This window comes from Epinephelus lanceolatus, chromosome 22, assembly GCF_041903045.1.
Source record: "Epinephelus lanceolatus isolate andai-2023 chromosome 22, ASM4190304v1, whole genome shotgun sequence".
Classification (NCBI taxonomy): domain Eukaryota; kingdom Metazoa; phylum Chordata; class Actinopteri; order Perciformes; family Serranidae; genus Epinephelus; species Epinephelus lanceolatus.
In genome coordinates, this window is record NC_135755.1 from 3842362 (window position 1) to 3859355 (window position 16994).

Sequence of the window (16994 nt, forward strand, 5' to 3'; positions counted from 1 at the left end):
ACTCAATACTGATAAAGCTGAGGTAGTCCTCATTGGCTCAAAGTCCACCCTCACCAAACATCCCAGTTTCACCCTCACCACAGACAACTCCTCGGTTTCCCCTTCCCCTCAGGTTAAGAGTCTGGGTGTCGTCCTCGACAGCACCCTATCATTCCACAACCACATCAACAACACCATCCGGTCCGCCTACTTCCACCCCCGCAACATCAACCGCCTCCGCCCTTCACTCGCTCCCAACAGCGCCGCAATCCTGGTTCACTCTCTGGTCACTTCCCGCCTGGATTACTGCAGTTCCCTTCTCTCTGGTCTCCCACACAAACTCCTCCATAAACTTCAACTGGTCCAGAACGCTGCTGCCCGTATCATCACCAGAACACCATCCATCAGTCACATCACCCTCGTTCTACATCAGCTCCACTGGCTTCCCATCAAACACCGTATTAACTATAAAATCCTCCTCCATACATTTAAGGCCATCCATAACCTCGCTCCCTCATACCTCTCTGCCCTCCTACACACCAATACCCCCACCAGGGCTCTCAGGTCTGCCTCCTCCATCAACCTGTCTGTCCACCATGAGTTCCAGAGCCTTCAGCCGCTCTGCCCCTCGTCTCTGGAACTCCCTTCCCCCTGACATCAGGAACATTGACTTTATTTTGAGTCCCACCTCAAAACCTACCTGTTTAGGCAGGCAGGAGTGTAAATGTTTCCTCTGTCTTTCAATGTTCTGCTGCAAACTGCACTGTTTTTCTGTTGTATTTTAGATGTATTTTAATTATATTACCTGTATTTATTGATTGTTGTACGGCGACCTTGAGTGCCATCAAAGGCGCCATATAAATAAAATGTATTATTATTATTATTATTATTAATATTATTAATATACTGATATAAAGTAATAGACTCCAAAATTAAAAAAACAGGTCCATCATCACCCCACACTGAAGCTGACTCATCTTTAGCTCCCGGGGCTGGTTCCAGTGACACATTTGGTAAGGTTCATGATTGCTGCCAGATCAGGCATGAACTTGAAGCCACCGTCTCCTGGAAGTCTCACACGTTCACTGGCGTTTATTGAGGAAGTTTGCTGTTCATTCCAACATGAATTATCTTGTGCAATACTTTGAATTCCTGCTGACGGTGCCCCTGGCAGGTTTTTCTGGCGGTGAGTTGTTTCTGTGAAAAGATTCAGGTGTGCGTGTGTGTGTGAGCTGCTCTGAATGAAGCTTTAAGATTGTGTTAATGCAACAGTTGGACACAACATAATTCCGGTGTGAGCCAAACGTTAATGATAAATGTTACTGTTTTTTTTCCTGCCACGCCCATCATCATCATCATCATCATCATCATCATCCTACACTGAAGCTGACTCATCTTCAGCCCCTGGGGCTGGTTTCAGTGATACATTTGGTAAGGTTTACGATTGCTGCCAAATTCTTGGAAAATTAACTTGTGTACACAAAAGTTACTAAAACTGATTTTACTCCTCAGATCCAGTTGAAACTGCTGATCAAAGCCACCCAGCATCTGTGTAGCAGTAAACTACAGTCCATCATGTTAATAGAGGTAAAACTTTAATGCATAAGGTTTATAATTGCATACAGTGTCTGGTTTTGTGTATCTTTAACTGTCTATTTTAAGATAAATGTGTTTAAACGAATCATTCACAGCAGAGATGGAGCGCTAAGTGTCCCCTTCCCCCACCCTGTTCACATGATAACCACATAACTGCTGTCATCCTGTCACCTTCAGCTGGGGGATTTTTTTTTTTTTTTAAATATGATCCAGAAATATATTCTCCCTAAAAGTCACGTGACTCTGACAATACTGACACATGTGTTCAAAACTGTCCAACAACATTAGGGAGTGTTAAAGGGATCACAGTAACTGAGACCTCCTCAGTCTGCTGAGGGTTAATGTAAGGGAGGACTCTTACCTTGCCTCTGACTTTGATACACACCCATTTCCTCGTTTCTGATCGCCTTCCATCTCTCCCCGTGTCCTGCGAGGGCAGAGCTAAGATGGAAGGACGAAAACCAAGTGAGGCGAACGCTGATGTGAGATCAGGCATGAACTTGAAGCCACCGTCTCCTGGAAGTCTCACACGTTCACCGGCGTTCATTGAGGAAGTTTGCTGTTCATTCCAACATGAATTATCTTGTGCGATACTTTGGATTCCTGCTGACGGTGCCCCTGGCAGGTTTTTCTGGCGGTGAGTTGTTTCTGTGAAAAGATTCAGGTGTGTGTGTGTGTGTGTGTGTGAGCTGCTCTGAATGAAGCTTTAAGATTGTGTTACTGTCGCAACGCAACATTTGGACATAACATAGTTCCAAAGTCCATTATTAGACTCCATTGGCTTCAGTCAAGGTGTACATGAACCCACTCACTGTTAAACAGCTGCTTTTTGTCTTGGAAAGCCGTGAAATGTTCCTCAATGCATGAACAGTGCGGTCACATGATCTGGCTGCCTCCTAACTTTAACACACAGCTGGCTGTGTGCTGTCACATATTTAGGTGTCCGCCATAATGTAGATGTGGTGCTGGTGGTGCGCCATGATAATTATCCTTCGCTTCTTTATTTTCTTTAGAAACTTGCTCTCTTCCTGTTTCCAACATTGCGTCACAACAAGTGAACTTCAAACCGCGACTAAGTGTCAGTGCGTTACTGGGAAACAGCTGTTGGCACTGAGCACGGTTACATGCACACAATAATCAGATAACTGGGAATAGTCAGGTAATGGTAATAATCCGATTTGATGCGTTTACGTGCACTTCAATAATCTGATAATCAGAAAAACCTGGTTTACATGATTCAGTCCTTCAGTTGGATTTCTCCCCAAGTACATGACATAAAACTCAAACTTCCTGTTACAGTAGGTACTCATATCCTTGAAAAACCTCAAAAAGTACGCAAGTCATATATTTGCAGAATAAAGCACTCATCATGCTGACAGCTTATATTCTTACAGTACTGTTTGTTTTTATCATTAACAAATACATGTGAGAGCATTCTAATGTGTAGTTTATCAATGTGGAGCCAACTGTACATACTTTGAGTAGATTCGGAGTAAAAGTACTGTAAAGTGCAATATACAAGCGTATTGTATATAAACTTGTCAAACAAAGTGCATAACATGTAAGTAAGATAAAATAAAAGTGACAATTTAAACACTGAGAATATAAAAATATATTATTTTATGTAAAATCTTTATCTGAAAGGAAACAAAAGCTGTCAGATTAACGTAGTGGAGTAGAAAGTACAACATTTCCCTCTAAAATGGAGTGGAGTGGGAGTGTAAAATAGCAAAACCCAAAAGAAACCAGATTAAAGGGTATACATGCACCAAATAATTTGACTATTGGGGAAAAAGCTAGATGTGTTTATCTGATTTCTCATAATCAGATAATGGCTTTTATCTGATAAAGCCTATCAGATTATGCTGTTTACATGACCACTTGAATAATCAGGTAACTCCAGAAATCAGATAATGATCGGTTTATTAGTGTGCATGTAAACGTGCTCACTGTGACAGCCAGACGCATTGGCTGAGAGTCGCCGGTTAGTAAATCCCAAACACCTGCTTTAACCTTCTAGCACCTGTGTCAGAGAGACCAGACGCATACAGCTGTGTGAGACTCACGACTAAAACTGTGTGAATGCACTAAGACACAGATGTGCAGACGCATCCTCTCCGTCAGGTTCTGCCATCCATTAGACCGGTCAATGAGAAATACGGTAAAAAGAGAGCAATTTCACCGACTGTGTCGCATCGGCGAGGTTCACGTGCCAGAGCAGCTGTCATTACGCACGGCTGTGGGTGTAAACATTCAGGTCTCCAGCTCAGAAGTTTTTTTTTCTTTTTTCTATACATTTCAATACAACAACAAATAAAACATGTGATCGTATAGTGGAAACATATTATCTATACAGCACTTGTATGAGAGCTATTTTCTTTCACATTTAAACAAAAGCTTAAACAATCACAATAAAGATTTGATTCATAAACAAATAAAACATAAGTCAGAAAGCTATAATAATTAGGTTTTTATACAGCAACGATATATAAAACCAACATTAATGGAGCCCACCTGGTGTAAAGATAACACCAACACAGAGATGTCATCAAAAGTGCAACTGCAAGCATTCAGGTCTGGGTAACACAGAATATAAAAGTTAGTGTCTAAAATAATTACTTGAAATCATCACAGCAGGGGACGAGCTAGCTAGCTAGCCTATATTAGCTGGACATGCCACTAGAAACACTCCCTCATAAAGTTACTATTTATACACAGAAACGTCTGTAACTTTCATGCTAGAAGTGCTTACAGTCAAAATGCATGTCACTGATAGCTTCAACAACAACCAAAAAGCATTAAACATAAAAATACGGTTTGCAACGTGGCTCCCGTGGACTCATCTCCAGCTCAAGCCTGATTTATGGTCCTGCGTTGAATCAACGACGTTGCTACGTCGTTGCCGTGACACCGTTGTTGCCGTGACGCCACCGTGAACCCTTCGAACTTCTCCGTCACTCCGTTTCGTTGCGGTGCAGTTCACCACCAGAGCGGTAGGGGGCTGCGTTCCTTTCCTGAGTGGTTATCATCGTCTCTAGTTGATTCTTTGTTTAGCTTCCGGCTTTTCCGGTCACAGAGAAATGAACGCGGAACACGGACAGACGGCTCCGTCCGTATCCGTATCCATATTGAACGTTGAGCATAAATGGGCCTTAATACTGCAACATCTACATCGCAACAGAAGATGTTTAAAGATGGCGGAGATGGCGCAATCTGGAAATACGGAACCGGAAATGCGTTGCTACCAAGCAAACCAATCACAGCCCTCTCGGTCTGCGCTGGGTCTGCGTCGCCTTGACGTGTAGTTACATTTTTGGGTAGGTGCACTTCAGGCTACGCCGGGGGCTACGGCGAGCCTTCTGCATAGCCACGTATCCTACGATGTAGTGACGTCGTCGATTTAACGCAGGACCATGAATCAGGCTTCAGAAGTTTTTTTCTTTGCAGAGGGATGTACAGTGCGCCAAGAGGACCACTAAACCTGCAGTTGCACTATTAACCCACCAGGTGGCTCCAAAACTATACACAAACAGACCAACACATTGATTTTGCAGGAATTCATAATAAAGGTTATTTCTAACCCTGTTACACAATGTATTCAGACAGAGTGTTTGTGAAGTTGATAGTACGATTGCTTTATTGAAAGTACAGTAGTACCATTGCCAATAGTGGGATAGTTAGTGGAATAAAACTGTACATTAGTAGTTGAGGTAGCACGTTGAAAGGCAGATAGTTAAAGTGTTTATATGGTGTATTGACTTTAAAATGGGGCGCACTGGCAGTTCACATGGGAAAGGTACAGCTAGCCCTTGTTGCAGCGTTGGGGGTTGGCATTTGGCCTTCTACCAAGTTTAGTAAAAATCCATATGGCGGATAGGCCTAGATAAGAAATGAGCTCTCTAGCGCCCCCATTTTGTTTGATGGGCTCAATAATGGAGGGGTCCCCTCAGATTATGTGTGGTCATATGCCTACAAAGTTGCGTGGTGATGGGTGAAACCCTTGAGATGTTATACACCTTTATGTGATGAGCCACGCCCTCCGCAATATTCATTGCCTTATAGAAGCTCAGTTTTAGTAAGTTTTCCAACTTTTGCCAAGAGGGAACTTTAGATATTGGTCCCTAGATTATGTTCACCCAGTTTCATGCAGATCGCTCAAACTTCTTAGGAAGAGATCCATTTGAAGTGTTTTTCAAAAAATTCAAAATGGCGGAAAATCTATATAAGCGGAAGTTATGGGTTCTTGAGGCAAATGTGTTCCTCATGAGGAGAGGCATCTCTGTGCAAAGTTTCATGTCTCTACGACATACGGGGCATGAGATATGCCCATTCAAAGTTTGACATTTCAATGGGTTGCTATAGCGCCCCCCTTTGGCCAATTGATGTAATATTGCTTCATTGGCATCCTCCCATGACCCTCTACCACTGTGCCAAATTTCACATGGATTGACCAAGTCAGTGAGGAGAAAAACGTGGAACAGACACACACACAGAGTGTTCGTCATTGTATAGTAAGATATAGTAAGATAAGATATCTCCTCCCCCCTGTGCTGATGTGGGGATAGGTGAAGATCTTTAGTTCAGAAAACGCTCCCAGAGTTTCAGTGGAAAACAGTGCTGTAGCCAGATCCAGTAAAATTGAAGTGAACAGTGACCAGTTTCAAAATGTAAAAAAGAACACAAAATACCAAGTTTTTAGCCTAAATGTCAACTGTAGCTTCTCAGACCAGAGCTGTGAGCACATGCCTGAAGCACATACACAAGTGACCGCCCAAAACACAAGGTCGGTAATCCTCCAATGAAAAATGAAACTCAGCACTGAGGCTGTTTTTAGACAACAAACTTGTATATTGTTGTCTGTTCTTCACATATAACAACACACGTACCCACCTGTCTATACTAAAGAGTTAGAAAACTACTTTTAGTTTAACTTTTCTGCAGTATCAAATACGTGTCACTCGTTCCTCCACTTTGCATTTTAAACAACAGAGCGTGGTTCACACAGGTGATCTCTCTTCCCATCATAGACGGCCTCCAAGATGTCAGCTGTTGTTAGAAATGCTCAGCTGGTAAAATGAACTTTGTGTCCAGACAGATGTGAACATTTACACCTTGTGGCAGTGGAGCTGTTTCCATCTGAACTCCTCAGTCTGACACTGTCTCTTTGCTTTCTGCTCTCTCTTGTTCAGACACACAGGAGGTCACAGTGAAGCGTGGAGAAGATGTGACTCTTGTGTGTCGTGCTCCCAGAGAGGCTGCCATCGAACAGTTAGCGTGGAGCAGAGCTGAGCCGAAGTCACATAAATATGTCTTCTTCCTCCGTAATAACCGCCAATTCATAAACTCCCAGCTTCCATCTTATCGCGGTCGAGTGAAGCTGATGGATCCAGAGATGAAGGATGGAAACGCTTCTGTGATTCTGAGGAACATCACCATCAACGATACTGGAACATATGAGTGTCGAATTGGATGGAGCAGCACAGGACGTGAACTCATCAGCACCATCAAACTGAAGGTTCAAGACTCAGGTGAGTTTGTAGAGCTCAGACTCAGGTGAGTTTGTAGAGCTCAGACTCAGGCGAGTTTGTAGAGCTCGGACTCAGGCGAGTTTGTAGAGCTCAGACTCAGGTGAGTTTGTAGAGTTCGGACTCAGGCGAGTTTGTAGAGCTCAGAGTCAGGTGAGTTTGTAGAGTTCAGAGTCAGGTGAGTTTGTAGAGCTCAGACTCAGGTGAGTTTGTAGAGCTCAGACTCAGGCGAGTTTGTAGAGCTCAGACTCAGGTGAGTTTGTAGAGTTCGGACTCAGGTGAGTTTGTAGAGCTCAGACTCAGGTGAGTGTAGAGTTCGGACTCAGGTGAGTTTGTAGAGTTCGGACTCAGGTGAGTTTGTAGAGCTCAGACTCAGGTGAGTTTGTAGAGCTCAGACTCAGGTGAGTTTGTAGAGTTCGGACTCAGGTGAGTTTGTAGAGCTCAGACTCAGGTGAGTGTAGAGTTCGGACTCAGGTGAGTTTGTAGAGCTCAGACTCAGGTGAGTGTAGAGCTCAGACTCAGGTGAGTTTGTAGAGTTCGGACTCAGGCGAGTTTGTAGAGCTCAGACTCAGGTGAGTGTAGAGTTCGGACTCAGGTGAGTTTGTAGAGCTCAGACTCAGGTGAGTTTGTAGAGCTCAGACTCAGGTGAGTTTGTAGAGCTCAGACTCAGGTGAGTTTGTAGAGCTCAGACTCAGGTGAGTGTAGAGTTCGGACTCAGGTGAGTTTGTAGAGCTCAGACTCAGGTGAGTTTGTAGAGCTCAGACTCAGGTGAGTTTGTAGAGTTCAGACTCAGGTGAGTTTGTAGAGCTCAGACTCAGGCGAGTTTGTAGAGCTCAGACTCAGGTGAATTTGTAGAGCTCAGACTCAGGCGAGTTTGTAGAGCTCAGACTCAGGTGAGTTTGTAGAGCTCAGACTCAGGCGAGTTTGTAGAGCTCAGACTCAGGTGAGTTTGTAGAGCTCAGACTCAGGTGAGTTTGTAGAGCTCAGACTCAGGCGAGTTTGTAGAGCTCAGAGTCAGGCGAGTTTGTAGAGTTCAGACTCAGGCGAGTTTGTAGAGTTCAGAGTCAGGTGAGTTTGTAGAGTTCGGACTCAGGTGAGTTTGTAGAGTTCGGACTCAGGTGAGTTTGTAGAGTTCGGACTCAGGTGAGTTTGTAGAGCTCAGACTCAGGTGAGTTTGTAGAGCTCGGACTCAGGTGAGTTTGTAGAGTTCAGAGTCAGGTGAGTTTGTAGAGTTCAGAGTCAGGTGAGTTTGTAGAGTTCAGACTCAGGTGAGTTTGTAGAGTTGTAGAAAAGAACCTGTCTGAGTGAAACATCACAGATTACATGTTCGTGTTTTATGAAGATGTTGATTATACTTTTCCTCTTACCTCGCACCTGTCTCTTCTCTGCAGATGGAGCAGCTGGGATCATGAAAGACAAAGATGGGATTAAGATTTATGCATCGGTTGGTCTGTTACTTGGTGTGCTTCTTGTTTGTGTTATTGTTGTTGTGATCCTTCGAAAATGCAAGCATACAAAAAAGATTTATAAGCTGTCAAGATAACCAGATCCTGATTGAGTCTCCAGGGAGACAAACAGATTTTTTTTCCAGGTTTTTTCATATGATCTCTGTTTTTTGTTGTTGGAGGCTTGTGTGTTGACCAGCTCTCAGGGACACCTTGTACTGTTTTAAAATGTATGTTTAAAGATCATCCAACATGTGTGGATGTGTGAGAGTAACCTAAATAGACATGAGACTGTAAAAGGATAGCCAGCAGGACACTCTGCTGCAGGAAGACAGCATAAAAAGAGCCAGTGACTACAAACAAAGCATCACAGGTGGATGAAGACCGTGGGGTTGATACCCTGTCCTCTTAGTAGTCCAGTCATCACCACCACTGTTGAACTGCTGTCACTCGTCTCACCAGTAGCCTTAGCAGCCCCTCTGGTATGAGAAAGTTTTCATGAATTCTGTCCTGTCTGACCATGTGAGTCAGATTTCTCCACTGTGAACCTTATTTACACCAAGTACTGATCCAGGCTCACCTGCACAGCACCTACACAAGTGTATGAGAATGGCACTAACGCCATTCAAGCCAAGATTCAAACCACTGGCAGAGCAGTCACAGACCCCTGTCTGTCACTAGGAAATTAAAGCTGCAGTAGGTAGAAAGCCTGAGAACGGTTGATTTTTGAGTCTCATCTGAGTTAGGTTTCGTTAGTCTCCGCACTGAGCCCCTCCTACCAGACGAGCACGCGAGTATTTTATCCTACTTGGTTCTATTTCTCCCTCTCTGGGAGCCTCGGCTCTCCCTCACCACGCAGCAGCCTGATCCATCCCTCCCTCGCGGACCCACACATACCCCCGAGGCTCGGCTCTCGCTCTCCGTGGAGAGCCCTTGCTCCGCTCCCACGGCCGACCCTCGTGCCCTCCGGCCGGGCCCGGACCCACCTCACCCTTCCCCTCCCTCCGGGGCTCCGGGGAACTGAGTTCTGTCTTCCTTTTTTTGGGTTTAGCCGTGTAGGCAGCTGTAGCCAATGCTGGAATAGCTATTTTACCTGGTGCACTGTTCGCCATTGCCGCTTGCTCTCCCCTTCTGCCAGCGGCACAGGAACGCGCATATGCAGTAGAACAGCCAATAGGAACGCAGTTGTCTGAACTGACCTTTGATTGGTTGATGAACATCGGCATGATACTGATTCTTTAGAGGCTGAACACAGAGCCATGGTGAGGTGCAGAAACCTATTGTTTGTCTCAGACCACTTGATTTACATTATGCTTAGAGGATATTATAAAATTTTTACTCAGTTATACCAAAACAATGTTGCCTATTGGAGCTTTAAGTAGAATTTGAAAATGAAATAAATTAAAGACAAAATGTGCTGCTCAAAGCTCTGATTGCACTTCTCTATAAAAGGCACTTTGTATATTTATTTTCCAGAAGATTCTGTCGTGCTTTCTTTTACATGAAATGCGGGACGTAGGGACCAGTTTAATAATGTTGAAATGATACAGAAATGTGTATTGTTGATTTTATTTGATGAGAAAGAGTTGAGACATTATGATCTTTGGACTTGAAACTGTAGACGCCTGACTCTTTAACATGTTAATCCATATGAACACTCTGCTATACAGTTTTATACAATAAACAGTCTTTGTCTTGACTTTATGTCCTCCTTGAATGCGTCTTTCTGACCCGTGTTCAATTCCTCTTTTGTCAATGCAAACCAAGCCAGCCAACACGCGTTAATCCCTCATGATAATTCTGATACAAACTTTGAATATCTGGTTGTACAGTATATTAGTACATTACAGTTATAAACACAGTTAACTGGTTGGACATGTAATATGATTACTTCAGGTGCCTTCTGTTTGTTTGTGACCTGTTTCTGTGACCTGTGTCAATCTGTCCATATATTCATATACATTACATTGTCCTTTAGCATCCCAATGTAATTACCCCTGCCCCTGTTGTTAGGGACCCTGGTGATGCACTATTAACATTGAAATTGACCCTTGTCTGACCTGAGTCGTGAGACCAAGTCGGGCCGCGCAGGTTAAACTTTTCCACGGGCGTCATCGTGGAGGGAAAAGTAGGACTGATAACCTGGGGCTCCAATGGGAGGAGGGCCTTTGAAAACCTTGGAAAAAAGTTTTGGTTTTGTTTGCAAGTTTTTAATTCTCAGTAATTAGAGCCCAAACTTTATTAAACTTTATTAAATTAGACCTAAACATCTCTGCTGTCCCTGTTAAGTGTCTGCAGTCAGCCGTTATGTAGCAACAGCAGGAAGTCAAATCTGTCACACACAGATTAAATCATCTAAGTTAAACAATGTGTCTTAGGTAAATAGGTGAAGTGACACACTGAGACTTGAACAGCCCGCAGGTGAAAACAGCTGTGTTGGCTGTGTCCTCAGGGACCGGTGGAGACAGAGCTGCAGAGGTTTTTTTGTGTGTGTTCAGTGAAGCAGAAAGGGTTTGTCCTGCTCCTGCCAGACAGATAACACAGGCAGACCTGCCTGTTGAGAGAAGACACGATGTGTCCTCTCTGTCCTCAGAGACAGGTGGAGACGGAGCAACATTTATATGAAGACATCACAACAAAGTTCTTCACAAACATTAAATGTAAACTCCAAAGATTCACCAAACACTCGCTGGCAAGCCCTGAGCAACACAGCTCCCTTGATCACGTGGACAGGCAAACCCCTCCACTACATTAAGGTGGCGATTCTTGAAGGAAATCCTTAGAGATAGGGTGAGGAGGGGGGCCGCAAATGAGATGCACATGGAGTAGCCTAGTCAGGTCTCTCAGAGCTCCAGGTGGAAAGATTTAATTCTTTACGAATTCCGCCGTCTAATACTAAAGCTGGTCATAGAAACTGGTGATATCAACACTGGTGACCACATAAAGAATTGTTTTGTGAGAGCTCTGTACCAACTTTACAAAGAGGAATTATGCCAGATACGTGTCAAACAAAGCATGCCAAACAGTCTGACTCGGCTGTCGGTTGCACAGGTGGGTGAAGGTATCTGAGAAGATTCTGGAATCAGTCAACAAACGAGTCGACCCTTTTGATCAATAAATGTAAACTGGTATGAATGCTCATCTGGCACTTACTGAAAGAATAGTTGCTGCAGAGGAACAAGGCTCTGACCATGAGTGGCGTATTCAGACGCCGGAGTGGTGTGTGACAGAAATTAACAAGTCAAACAAGAAGCTTTTAATGAAGATCGACAATCTGGAGGGGCATTCAAGGTGCAATAATGTCAAGATGAAGATGTCAGAATACCAGAGGGGGAAGAGAAAGGCAAACCTACAGAGTTTATCGCTGGATTAATCCCAAAGCTACTCGGAGTGAACAACTTGGTGCAGTTTGTGATGGTGGACTGGGCACATTGGATTGGATGCCAAAACCCACGAAGGTCCAAAGATCATGGAGCATCATCATTTCTTCCAGGAAAAAGAATTGATTTTATGGCTGAGTCGGCAGCAGCAGATGACATTCAACGGGCACCGGATCCATATATACCCTGACGACACCACGGAGGTGATGGCACAGAGAGGATTCCGTGAGGTAACCCAGGCCATCAGGAAGAGGGAGATAAAATTCTCCTTGCCCTTCAAGGCCAAGCTTCATGTTCACTACAAAGAGGATAAAACTGATCCTGTCAATGTTGGCGATGGAGCACAAACTCTGAGGTGGTATTTAGACTTTGTGCTCACAGGAGGAGGACAGACAGACTCCCCATCAACCTCTCACATGAAGAAACTTTGAGTTTGTGTCTTTGTATCTTTATCAGTCTGAAGCAGTGTTAATGTCACCGATGACAAAAACGTTTCGTCAACGACCTTTTTCCATGATGAAAACAAGATTAGGATCTAAAAATAGACAAACTCTATGTTTCATTTTCGTGGACGAGATGTTGGTGGTGGACTGTTGGACACTAAAATCTGAGAACAGTGGTTCTTGTAATTTCTGTAACACTTAAGTTAAACATCCAGTCTCTTTTACTGGCCTGGGGTGGCTACACATTTTGACAAATAAACACGTCTCAATTTAATCAAATAATTGCCAGGGATATTAATTGAAGTTTTACAGTATCTTCAGATGCCTGATGAGCGACAGGCTGGTAAACTCCAGTAAATAGTCTGCACCAGGATGTTTGGGTTGGTGCGAGTTGTGAGCTGTAATTCAGCAGTAAATAATCAGCCGTGTGTGTCTGACTGTGGATGGTGGAGCTGCTGAATGGATCTGTGGAGTTTGTTAGTTGCAGCGGTGGCTGTTAGCAGCTAGCTCCGCTCGCAGACTTCACAGCTTCACCCCGCAGGACTCCACTCAGTCCGGACTGGAGAAGGTTTGTGGGTTGATGGTGTTTGACAGGCAGGTAGGAGGCTCAGTTATCTGTGAGTGTAGCTGTGCTGTAAGTAAACAGTCTGAACTCAGATCAGTTTTCTCTGACAGAGATGACAATTTAGTTTGAATCACCAACTCTGTGAGAGGACACCAGTTTAAACCTCCAGACTAACATGTTGCACATGAAGAAAGAACTGCAGGGGTCAGTAAAGCTCTGCTAATAGCCAAGAAGTTCCCAAGGAATCTCTCCATCTCGTCGTAGTCATGGATGTGCAGGTAGTTGTTTACATCAATTGTGGACATGAGACGCTCTCAATGACGTCATCTCAAGGCGCCCTCTTCTTCTACGGGGCTTCTTTTGCATTTTTATTTTTATTTTTCACGAGAAGCAGCCAATCTCAGCATGCATTGGGGTGAGACTCACAGTCCACCTGGACAGGTCCCCTGTCTCTAACAGGACTGCCACTCACAGACACAGTGTGACAGATGACCCGAGACCTGTGACTCTGTAGAGTGGACAGCTGAGCTCACTGATGTTGAGGAAGTGAATCTGAATGATGGAGGAAACATCAGTGTAGGTGGTGATGAACACCAGCAGGTGGAGCTCAAACACTGAACCAGACTGCAGGTTGTGTCTCAGACTGAACACTGGACTCTGACATGTATCTGTGACCTCTGACCTCTGTCAGGGATCTGTACCACCTGCTAATGGCCCTCTGAAAATTGTCACTGTGAGATGGAGCTCAGGGGCCATTAAAGGCCATCAAGACTTTCCAGCTTGTGTTCCTGGACTGCTTCCCTGTTGCTGAACTCACCTGTCTTTAGCCCTTTTTAGATAGGAATTGTGCAAATTTCCAGGAAAGCCCAATCAGTCTTATTTCAGCATCGGCAGTATAAAAACAAAATTGGGGAGTGCAGCAAAATGCCGCCTACCTACTTTTGTTTATACAGAATGCACCTTTTTCGGGGCAATGGGGGGCGTGAGCAAGTAACAAAACGTGTAGCTCAGCGTGTGACGTAAACAGTGACATGGGAGGGAAGCCGCGCCTCATAAGTCGGCCCGTTCTTCACCGTCCCCGTCATCTGATGGTTAATGGCCTCTTCGTTTGCGAGGACAAGGAGGGCACGCAATTCCTTGTCTCCCCAGTTGCTCATCTTTACAGTGTCTGTCAGGTTTGTGTTTCCCTCTTGCTACTAGCTGCTCGCTAATTCCTGCTATCAGCTGTTTCCTGTTTATCCACCGCCAGTGGGTCGCACGTGCGGCGTCATCAACAGCTCCTCCCACAAGTCTTCAACAGCCCGTCCCATTGCGGAAGGCCGCCTCGGTCTTTTTAAACTAAAAAGGTTCCACCAATATGTCTACCCTACGAGGCAGAAAATTGGACACCTCGGATCAACTCGCAGCTTGCCGGCAAAACGGCCGAACATTCACGGAAAATCTGGCAGTGTAAAAGTGACTTCTGACTCTCCTGTTTCGCCTGCTCCCCAGTAAACCACTCAGCCTTCTGTCCTTGACCAAGAGTTCTTGTGTGTGAACGACTCTCCTGCTCTCTGCTTCGGCGTGGCTTGCTGAAGGCCTCCGGAGGTCTCAAGCCAAGAAGGCGCCCTGTTCATCCTGTGTGCGCTGCAGGAGGTTTATTATAAACTGCCCTTCTTGTCTGTGGTGCTGCATCTGGGTTCTAACCACACCAGTGACAGGTGGAGGATCTGGACAGGCAGGTGTGTGTGTGTTAGGTGGGGGATAAATACTCATCACTAATGTAATGAAAGTTATTATGTACTGACATCAATAACAGACATTTTGCAGTTTGAATAATTTAATAACGTGAACAGATTATTTTGTTTTTATATCAATGAATTCTTGTAAACCTTTGTTTATTTCAATGTAAACAGGAAACCTGAAGATCGTCCCATCGCTTTGGTTCAAAGTGGTTTTGGAAAATCTATTTCATCATGGCAGGTAAGACCTCTTTTGTTTCATGTTTTATATCAGCTGATCGCACAGTGCAGGTGTTATAATGTGGAAGTCTTTAAAAAAAACTCAACAAAACTAGAATTACCGCCTCGTGGTTGTGTGTCTCTGTGAATCAGGCGGAACTACCAAAACAAACACACCAAACTTTATTGACAATATTCAGAGTGACACAGACGGATGTTTGAATCATCGCACTGATGGAACAGGAAACTCTGTCTCTCCTCTGTTCAGCTCAGAAGTGATGCACCGTGCTGACCGCCGCTATGTCATCATAGTCCTCAGCCAATCTCTGCTCAGCTTGGTTGGATGGTGCCGTTGCCATGGAGACAGGTAGGTAATTTCCTGTCAGAGGAGATAAACAATATTAAAAGAAGAGGCAGTGATAAATAACAACAATCAACATTAGATGATCGTCACAGAGATGTTGTGCAATACTGATTAACTAATTGATTGATTGACTGATTGATTGATTGATACCTGTGGGTCGTTGTCGATATAAAGACACCATGATGAAAGTGGAGATGAAGTACGGACAGAACACCACCAGGTAATAGAGCACTGTGAACACAAGGTGGAGGTGGCCTGAGTCAGGGGGCGGGGCTGCAGATGTGGGCGGGGCTACGTCAGAGGTCATGGCTGCAGAAGTGGGCGGGGTCAATGTAGGAGGTGGAGCTGTGGTTGTAGGTGTACCTGTAGAGAGAATCCCACCTGGTCAGGTGAATATCTGGATGAATGAACTCCTGAAATCAAAGGTAACCTCCTGACCTGTGACAGTGAGCCAGCTGGGTGGAGACTCTCCTTGACCTGTGATGTCACACTTGTAGAGGCCTTCATCAGACCTGGTTACATGGCGGATGGTCATGTGACCTGCAGGCTCAGTCCTGATGAAGGAGCCATCTTTATAGAAAGCAGCTGGGAGGTTGGAGGACGTCTTTGTTTTACAGTGCAGAGTGACATCATGTCCCTCCATCACAGGGAGGACAGGACTCTGCAGGATCACTGATCCACCTCAACACAGAGACAAACTACAGCATTTCATCCATTTACACACAGCTTCATCAACACTGACTCCACAGTCTGATCTTACCAGTGACACTGATGTTGATGCTCTTACTGGTTGCTCCCTCTCTGGACTCACACCAGTAAACTCCACTGTCCAATGGGACCATGTAGCTGATGTTACAGGAAGAACCAGCAGGTGTTCCCCAGTCGTGACACGCCACTCTGGTTTCATCGCTTGTGTTCCTCCTCAGAGTCCATCCAGCAGAGCTGTCGTCCTCCTCACAGCTCAGAGAGACAGACGTCCAGCTGAAGAACTGAGAGCTGCTGGGACTCACAGTCAGAGAGACTGCAGGGAGGAGGAGAGGATGTGGTGGTAAAAAAATCATTGAGTGAGTGAGTGTGTACAAGCAGGTGGATGTACACAAACGGTTCTCATTACCAGGTCATCAAATACAGACACCAGTGTGTGATGGTGATGCACAGGACACTCTTTAGTGTCTCAATGTGACACACAGCTGAAACACACTGTAACACGTTGCTGTGAGTCATGTCTTGGGTAAAAATAAGTTTGTTACCTCACATAAACAGTGGGGTATGTAAGTTACGTATGTTGTCACACAGGACACCAGCTGCAGTCTCCTGGCTGAAAGTCTAACATTGTCCAACATTGCAATGGAGTTCGCTGTCTCCACATTCTCTAAGTGGCCTGAACACTACCTAACCAGAAAGAGTCGGCCATGTTTCAGAGGTGACAGAAGAAGTTTACTGACCTTGGTTTGTTGTGCAGCTCAGCAGTGAGGTCAGACCTGAGGAGAAATGAAGCTGAGGTTGGTTTAAGGTTTACCATGCAGCAAGGTAAAGTAAGTGTTCGGCTCATTATCACTGAAACGTAGCTCAGACAGATGATACTTACAGAGCAGCTGCAGCAGACAGGTTTCCTCCATCCTGTCACTTGGTGAAGTGAGAGGTGTTGACGAGAAGTGTGATCACTTCATGGTCACATAGAGTAAAAGCCCCCTCCTTCCTCTGTGAGTGTGGCTGGCAGTGTTGTGGTTTCCTCTCCACACACGCTTTCTTTGTTA

At 44.8% G+C, this 16994-nt stretch overlaps 2 protein-coding genes across 2 annotated transcripts; one reads left to right on the forward strand and one right to left on the reverse strand.

The window, feature by feature from the left end:
- The first annotated feature begins 1873 nt into the window (after nucleotides 1-1873).
- On the forward strand, nucleotides 1874-10249 carry LOC117245987 (butyrophilin-like protein 1). The gene is made up of 3 exons (XM_033609630.2): nucleotides 1874-2212; nucleotides 6765-7103; nucleotides 8492-10249. The coding sequence occupies exons 1-3, from the start codon at nucleotides 2149-2151 to the stop codon at nucleotides 8641-8643; spliced, it is 555 nt and encodes a 184-aa protein (XP_033465521.1). The 5' UTR covers nucleotides 1874-2148; the 3' UTR covers nucleotides 8644-10249.
- Nucleotides 10250-15033: 4784 nt separating this feature from the next.
- LOC117245977 (uncharacterized) lies at nucleotides 15034-16994 on the reverse strand. Its single transcript, XM_033609619.2, has 6 exons — nucleotides 16826-16994; nucleotides 16683-16718; nucleotides 15998-16258; nucleotides 15676-15918; nucleotides 15388-15600; nucleotides 15034-15252 (listed from the first exon to the last, which is right to left on the reverse strand). Exons 1-6 carry the CDS (start codon nucleotides 16854-16856, stop codon nucleotides 15143-15145), a joined length of 894 nt encoding a protein of 297 aa, XP_033465510.2. The 5' UTR covers nucleotides 16857-16994; the 3' UTR covers nucleotides 15034-15142.

Bases quoted from the DNA above. Each gene is read 5' to 3' on its own strand.
- LOC117245987 (XM_033609630.2), top strand. From the start codon at position 2,149: ATGAATTATCTTGTGCGATACTTTGGATTCCTGCTGACGGTGCCCCTG. The intron at 2,213-6,764 runs GTGAGTTGTTTC...TCTCTTGTTCAG, and splicing joins CCTGGCAGGTTTTTCTGGCG to ACACACAGGAGGTCACAGTG. The intron at 7,104-8,491 runs GTGAGTTTGTAG...TCTTCTCTGCAG, and splicing joins ACTGAAGGTTCAAGACTCAG to ATGGAGCAGCTGGGATCATG.
- LOC117245977 (XM_033609619.2), bottom strand. From the start codon at position 16,856: ATGGAGGAAACCTGTCTGCTGCAGCTGCTCT. The intron at 16,719-16,825 runs GTAAGTATCATC...ATTTCTCCTCAG, and splicing joins CTGTCTGCTGCAGCTGCTCT to GTCTGACCTCACTGCTGAGC. The intron at 16,259-16,682 runs GTCAGTAAACTT...TCCTCCCTGCAG, and splicing joins GAGCTGCACAACAAACCAAG to TCTCTCTGACTGTGAGTCCC.